The sequence below is a fragment of the Elephantulus edwardii genome, unplaced genomic scaffold (assembly GCF_000299155.1).
Source record: "Elephantulus edwardii isolate Elephantulus edwardi_28Jun2011 unplaced genomic scaffold, EleEdw1.0 scaffold00037, whole genome shotgun sequence".
NCBI lineage: Eukaryota > Metazoa > Chordata > Mammalia > Macroscelidea > Macroscelididae > Elephantulus > Elephantulus edwardii.
Window position 1 is genome coordinate 9,411,968 of NW_006399787.1, and position 8,142 is coordinate 9,420,109.

The 8,142-nt window shown below is 37.3% G+C and overlaps 1 protein-coding gene across 1 annotated transcript in view; it reads right to left on the reverse strand.

Moving 5' to 3' along the window:
* Positions 1–8,142, reverse strand: part of TTLL5 (tubulin tyrosine ligase-like family, member 5) — a 344,374-nt gene that overhangs the window by 187,427 nt on the left and 148,805 nt on the right. The window contains exon 27 of the mRNA XM_006884777.1: positions 3,987–4,171. Coding sequence (XP_006884839.1) covers positions 3,987–4,171 — 185 coding nt within the window. The remainder of the gene's footprint in view (positions 1–3,986; positions 4,172–8,142) is intronic.

The following is an 8,142-nucleotide window of genomic DNA, read 5'->3' on the forward strand; positions in this document are numbered from 1 at the left end:
CAGGTGTTTTCCAGACATTACTTGAGCAAGTAATATTCCTAAATTTTCTCACTTGTTCATAATTTCCATTTTTTATATCTTCCCAAAGTGTTTTCTGTAGAACAATGATTCCCCCAGACTGTATTAATCAAACAAGTGTTCAGGAAGCAAGGTAGTACTTCATGCTTGCTTCCACAGTCTATCTCTTACTCGTTCATTGTCATGCAGTCAGAACTGACTCGACCTTCCAGTGAATTTTTCAAGGCTGCAAATTAAAAGGGAGGCAGACTTCCTGGCATCTTTTCCCCTTGGACCTCTGGTGGATTTGAATGACCACAGAGATGAAGTGCCAACTCCCTACCAACTACACCACCAGACTCTCCCCACGTTCAAGTTGTTGCTATTGTTAGGTACTGCTGGGTAGACTATGACTCATAGCAACCATGTGAACAGCAGCCCTCAGCCCCACCCTATCCTGCGTCATCCTCACTGATACACTCGAGCCTTTTGCTATACCCACCGTGTCAATCCATCTTGTTGAAGGTCTTCACTCTCACTGATCCTGCACATTTCCATGCGTGATGTCCTTCTCTTAGGACTAGTCCTTCCTAACAACATTCCCAAAGTATGTGAGGTGGAGTTTCACTAGCTTTGCCTTTTAAGAGCACCCTGGTTGCACCTGCTCTAAAATATATTTGTTTGCTGTCATTTGGCAGTCCATAGAAACCATAAAATTAAAGCATTCTCCCTTTACCCTCCTCTCCATTCTTACTGTTTATTTATTTACTCATTTAGTTTGAGATCTCAACTTTCTTCCCTGGCAACTACAATTGTTTTGAACTGGTTTGACTCCCTCAAAGCTTTTTACTGCCTTGCCTAGTAAGCCCTTTATCCAAAATGTTTTCAATGTACTCTAGAATTATTTTTTTGTGTGTAAGATTTTATCTATCATATTTTACTAAATAAAACCGGCAAAATAAGATTCATTTAATGAAGTGAAGTGTTTACAAGGAAGTTTGTCTTATAATCAGATCTAGATTTTAGTCTCAGCTTCGCCACTTGCAAGTTGTGGGATTTAGAAAATATGTAAATATCCTTGAGCCTTGGTTTCTCTGTTAAACAACTGATAAGTACACTTTTCTCTTTTTTTTTTTTTTACAATAAAAATTGTATCTCTGAAAGAAAAAATCCAAATATTTCCATTTTCTAAACTCTTAACCTTTTTTTATGAGATATAATTAAAGAATCAGAGGAAAATTCATAGCTTTCAGCATAGTACCACCAAGAAAGAATGACAATAAATTTGGCACCCAATCCAAGAAACTGAGGGAAAGAAGAAAACAAACCCAAGGAAGCAAAAAGAAGAAACTGGTAGCCTAGTGGGTGGGGAGCTGTACTGATAACCCCAAAATGACATGTCTGTCTCATGGTTCAAATCCACCAGGGGCTCTATAGGAAAAAGATGGGAAAATACCTCCCATGCAATTTTCTGCCTTTGAAAACCTGCAGGAGGTCCAGCTATGAGTTGGCTTGAACTTGATGCTTGGTTCCACAATCAACACTCTTAGCACCAGCAGCCAGAAAATCCAGAGACAAATTACATTAGGAAAAATCTACTGCCATGGACCTCTCCATAGTGCTAAAGAGCAATGATGTCAGTCAAGAGACTAAGGTGTACCAGATTCAGGCCATGGTCTTTGAACTCCTTATGCATCAGAAAGCTGGACAATGACCAAAGAGGACAGAAGAAGAACTGATGCCTTTAACTTGTGGTATGGGGGAAGAGTACTGAACATACCATGGGCTGCCAAGAGAACTAACAGGTCTGTCCTGGAGAGGGTGAAGAAAAGGATTTTGGAGCTTCGTCTGACATGCTTTGGGTATGTTTCCAGGAGGGATTAGTCCTTGGAGAAGGACATCATGCTTGGAAGTGTAGAGGGACAGTGCAGGAGAGGAAAAGCCTGGATGAGATGGCTTGACACAATAGCTGGGATAATAATGGTACGTGTGTCAGAGACAGTGAAATTGCTCCAAAACAGAGCAGGATTCAAAGCTGTTGTACACAGGGTCGTTAAGAGTCCTGCTTGACTCCACAGCACATAACAACAAGAGGTAATGAAAAGGATTTAGGATTACTGGACACAGAGATGTTTCAGGTAACAGCTAAATTCAACCTTTCACAATAAAAGGAGAAAGATAAAACTAAGATTTCCATCACTTTCTGTGGGGGCTCCCTTATTTTATCAGAAAGCTAAAGTGAGTAAAAAAAAAAAAATCAAAAGATCTTTCTTTGAAACACAGCTATAAAACAAAGAAAATGACTATTAAACCAAGGTGTTAGAGCTTGTACCAAAACATCATATAACATTAGCAATTTATCAGAAAAATGACAATAAAAGACAAAATTTCTCAAATTAGGGATTTAACTTTCCATGAAGGGAAAGAGTCAAATAACGTATGATCAGACTTTTCACTAATAAAGCATCCCACCATAAAATGGTACATCTTAATTAACATATTTTCTCCAAAAACGTATTTTTTCCTATCAAATTAGAAACCATTCATTATTAAAAGCCTTTTTATGGATAAAAGAAAAGTCTTTTCCAAGTATATAGTATTTAGAACACAAAAAGGGATTTCTGTATATTATCCTACAACCTTGTTATAGCTGCCTCATTTTTAGATGACGACCTTGAGGTTAAAAGAAGTTGAATGAATTGCCCAAGATCCTATAACCACTGTGTTTTCATGCAAATAATGCACGTCATCTGAATTTGTTTGCAAATAATACTGTTCTACATGTTACTGTAGAAACGTCGGAAACGACTCGACGGCACATAACAACAACAACATGTTACTGTTAAATGTGCATTCAGGATTTTGCTTGAGTAAAAATGTAATGTTATTACTGTGAGTAAGACTCATAGCGACTCTAAGAACAGATCTGAACCCTGCCCTGTCCTGCCCTGCACCAGCGTCATCATCTCTGACACACTTGAGCCCACTGCTGCCATCACTGTCAGTCCACCTCGTTGAGGGTCATCCTCTCTTTCACTGATTCTCCATCTTTCCAAGCATCATGTCCTTTTTCAAGGAACAGGCCCTCCTAATAATCAGTGGGGTGAGACTAACGTAGAGCCAAGGTCTAGAGAGACTTACCTTTAGTTTTGGTACTAAATTTTTATTCAGAGAAGTAGGGCACCACCAGGGAGCAGTGTGTTTCCTACTTTTAGCATATGCTTAAAGTAATTGTGGGCTTCACTTTTTTCTAGACTTGATTATCATGATAGAATTAAGAACTTCGATGCAACAGAGATACAGATTTATCTAGATACATCTGTGGTACTGAACTAGAGCAATTCTTTCGGAGGAATCTGATACCATTTAACATTAAGGAATGTTGAGGAAGGTTAAGGTTTCTACTGCCAATTAAAAAGCTTAATCAATTAGAAAGAAAAGAGTAACCACAGAGTTCTTAAAACTAAGTAAAAATCCTGCTATCAAGTGCCCTCTCAGTCACACACTTGATGGATGGCCTTGATCTTGTCCATCTCATTTCGGCATTAATTGTCACCCATCTGTAAAATGGGATGAATGTTGTATGTATTGGGTAAGGGTGCATTCTTTAATCAATACTCATATATAACAGCCTAGAACATTAGATGAAAATAAAAACAAAATAAAAAGCAATGTTAAGACATTTTGGTAATAAAAAGTAGATCAGAACTAGAACTCACTAAAAATTTTACTAGAGAGAAAGACATTCTTTTTCAAGGTTCTTTACCGGCATATTTGCAACTGAATATTCAAGTCTATTTAATCCATGAAATAGGTGCTTCATGGCCAGTGGCAGACTTGGCTGCAAGAGTTGTAACAGAAAGCCACCTTCTTTCAAGTTGAAAAGGAACACTTTTATTCCTTACAAAACCAACCACTAATCTTTTAAGAAGCCTCAAGGACAAAGTGTCCAGTCACTAATCCTGCCCTCAGGTGGGAAGAGCACATACCTGCTGGGAGAGGAGGCTGATGTGGCTGGACGGGGAGTACTGCCTTGCCGCCTGCTTCTCTGCTAGCCGCTGCAGTTCAGCTGTAACCATAGTTTGGCTGTACCGTTTGCTGAAGGCAGAAGTATCTTCTCCCTCCCTTTGTGCTTTGGCTAATGCTGAATGATGCTTGCCTAGATGGCATGAACCTGCTGAAAAAAAAAAGGGGGGGGGGAGGAAGGAAATCAACCACTTTGGAAAAAAAGTTCTAAGGAAGACTAGAATGAAGAAAAAGAAATCTCAGGGCAATAATTTACTAATCTAGGACCACTGACAACTCAAGAACTCCCCAAAATGAAAAGGTCCACCAGTCACTTGGTGGTGCAGCCCGTAGGATCTGCTAGTAGACCTGAATCATGGTAGCTGTACTGCCTTTAGTTAAGCAGCATGACTCCTTGCCACAAGCTACTGAAGATGTTCTCCTCTATCTATCAATTTGAAGTTGACATCTGAATTTATTTTACACACGATGAAAAGCAGGGATCCAAGCTCCCTTTTTTCCTATGTGTATAACCAACGTCCCTGCACTATTTATTGAGGAATCTTGTGCTTCCTTCACTGAACAATGTACAGCTCCATTTCTGTCAAACATCAAAGTTCTATCTGTTCGGATGATTCCCTCCCCAACCCTGAGCGCTCTATGATTAGCAGTCAATCTGTTTGTTCCTTTGACAACACCTGTCCGCTGCTGTGGAGTCCACTCTGACTCACAGCGACTTTCCAATGATGTTTCTGAGGCTAAATATGGATCTTTATGGCAGGACACAGTTCAGTTTTCTCCCCTGCAGCAGTTGGTGGGTTCAAACCTCTGACTTTGTGGTTATCGGTGCAACACGTAACAAACTGTACATAATAAAGTTCCTTTTGGCAACAATCACACCATCTTAATTAAAACACCTTTATATTAAATTTTGATCTGCTCTTGGTTTTAGTTTTTCTCAGAAAGTTCTTCAACCTTTTTGATCTTTTACCTTTCTATAATTTTAAAATAAGTTAGTTCAAGAACTAACTTACTGAGAATTTCTTGTGCGTGTGTGTGTGTGTGTGTGTGTTTGTGAAACTGCATTGAATGTAGGGATCAACTTGATAAGAACTGAAACAATCAAAATACCGAGTCGAGATCACCATAAGTTGCAACTGATTTGACAGCAACAAGCTTGGTTTGGGTTTAGCCATGCACATGCATTTTTATCCATTTCTTTTGGTGCCCCTCAAGTCATTCCACAAGTTCTCTAACATTTCCTTTAAAGCATATTATTATTTATTTATGCCTTCTCATTTATTGACCAATCTCATCAAAGATTTGTCCACTTTATTGAACTCTTCAATGAATCAGCTCTTGCTCTGATATTCTCTTCTAGACTTTCTTTTTCGTGGTTTCTGTTTTTATTATTATTTCTCTCTTTTCTGCTCTAATTGTTGTATACACTCTACATGTGATTAAATAGACAAAGCTTACTATCTTGCTCGAATCCTCTTCATTTTTATGGATTTTAAATGGTCTGTTTAGTATTACTAATTTAGATACAGATGTAGACATCTCTCACTATGTCACTATGATAGTAGATTTGTAGATTCTTCATGCATTCTATAGAATTTTTCTTTAAATATCTGGAAATTATTAAGTTATAGAACTATTCTTTTCTCTTGAACTGAATCTTCCATCATTATACAGTTACTCTGTGTACAGGTAAGAAAGATTTTCATCTTAAAATCTATTTTAGCACCTATTAATGAAGCTTCATACACTTTCTTGTCGTTGGTATTTATCTTTTCATTTTATCATTTTATGTCCTTCTCTTGAGGTAAGCCTCTTATAGTTAGGTTTTAAAAACTCAATCTAGCAATCTTATAACAAATTTTAAAGTGCAATCCACTATATTGGTTGGAATCATCCTTTATTTACACTTGGTTTTGCTGCTTTTGAATGTCTACATCTCCTGGGCCTTTCCCCCCACACTCTGTGGCTCGATGCTCCTGTTTGTTCTTGGTGCTTTATTCCTCATTCCAATCTTCTTCCCATAGGTTTAGAATGTGCATATTTATATTTTTAGTGGTGGCCTTTGAAATTTGAAACTGTGCATTTAACTTTAAAAGTCTAAGGCTAAATAGTACCTTAACTCCCTTCCCAAACTATTATTTCACCAAGGAAAAATGCAACTCTATTTCCTTTCATGTCATTGTTGTCTACTACTTTATTGCTCTTGTAGACCATAGAAAAGCCTAGAAAGTTTTCAAAATATTTAAGTCATGCAGAATATGTTCTCTGACCACTCTGCAAAGAACCTAGAAGCCAATTACACGAAGTAGAAAGTTCCCCCACTACTGGAGTTTAAACAACAGCTATCTAACTAATCCGTAACAAAGTCCTTAATGAAATCACAACAAAAATGATACAATATTTTTGTGTAATTTTGTAACACCTTTTCCCTTTCTTGATCATTTTCATGACAGATATGGGAAAAGGAGCCTTTCTTCCCCCTAAGACCCCCTTTTTTATTGATAAAATATGTTACTGGAGGCATTAACATGCTTAAAGTTCCCATATGAGAGGAAAAAAAAATCTCCAACAAGAACATTCAGGAAAAACAATTTTGCATTATTAGTGTATACACACACATTCATATTTATGAATGCATTTAATTCAACTTGAATGCTACAATAGTTAATTCATTTGAAATCAAGTAATAATTAATATAGATTGGCTATACAAAACACAGTTTACCTATATTAACTTACCTTAATACAGACATTCTTAAACTATTTAAGAATCTGACTGATGTTGAAATACCAATCTATACATTCAATGCAGGGAGCTCAGTGGCCTACTGATAACCTAAAGGGTTGTGCTGTCAACCCCAAGGCATGTGGTTTGAATCCACCAGGAGCTCTGCATGCAAAAGATGGACACTCTCCTCCCATGCAATTTACAGCTTCTAAGAACCCACTGGAAGATAAGCTATGCTTCGGTTTTGACCCAAAAGTACATAAGAACAACAACATATTCAATGAAATCACTATCAAACTCTCTGCTGCTCTTTTGTAGAAGTTGAAAAACTAATCCTAAAATTCACATAGGAATAAAGTATAGTCTAAACAATCCTGAAAAAAAAACAAAGTTGGAAAAACAACACTTGTGATTTTAAAATTTAATACATGAGTGATCAAGACAATCTTATACCGGTGTAAGGAGAGACCTACAAGTCAGTGGGCTAGAACTCAAATTCCAGAAGTGTTACATTTATGATCAATAGGGGGCCAAGACAATTAAAAGGGGAGAAAGAATAATTTTTTTCAACAAACAATGTTGGGAAAATTGGTTACCATATACAGATGAATGAAGCTGGAATCCACAAACAAAAAGGAACTAAAAATGTGGTAAAGAACTGAACTCAGAGCCAAAACTCTTAGAAGAAAATATAGGAGTAAATCTTTTTTATCTCAGGTTATGCAATGGTTTTGCAGATATGATACTAGGAGCAAAAATAATCAAAAACACATACAAAAGAAGTAAATTAGACTTCAAGAGAATGAAAAATTTTGTGCCTCAGAGGGGTGAGGATGGGCGGGGGTGTGGAGTGTTAATCAAGAGATTGCACAATTCACTGGGTGGGTGGGGTGAAGGAAATGGGAAGGATCTTTTGTGAAAAACAATGTATTCAAACTCTGTAAATAAATCAGCATAAAAATTCTTTTAAAAAAGAGGAAAAAAATGACAAAAATAGAGAAAATATCCACACATCATACCTCTATTAGAGGACCTGAATCAATAATATAGATCTCTAGTATCGCTTTGAAATGTTTTCTCTTTCACTTCTGCCTCTCTTCCTTTTTTCCCCTAGATACTCTAGCACAATATTTAGTCTCTTCTGACATTCATTTTAGTTTGTCCTTTTCTATTTAACGGCCTTTTGCTGTCTTCATGGATGATAATCTTGATGTCATCCCACAGCTCATTTGATCGTTGACTCTTACTCTTCAGTGCCTCAAAGTTATTCTTAAATGTTGTTGTTATGTGCTATCGAGTCGCTTGCAACTCATAGCGACTCTATGTACAACAGCCCTAAACTCTGCTCTGTCCTGTGCCAATCGCACCGTCTCTGACACTCCCATCCTGATT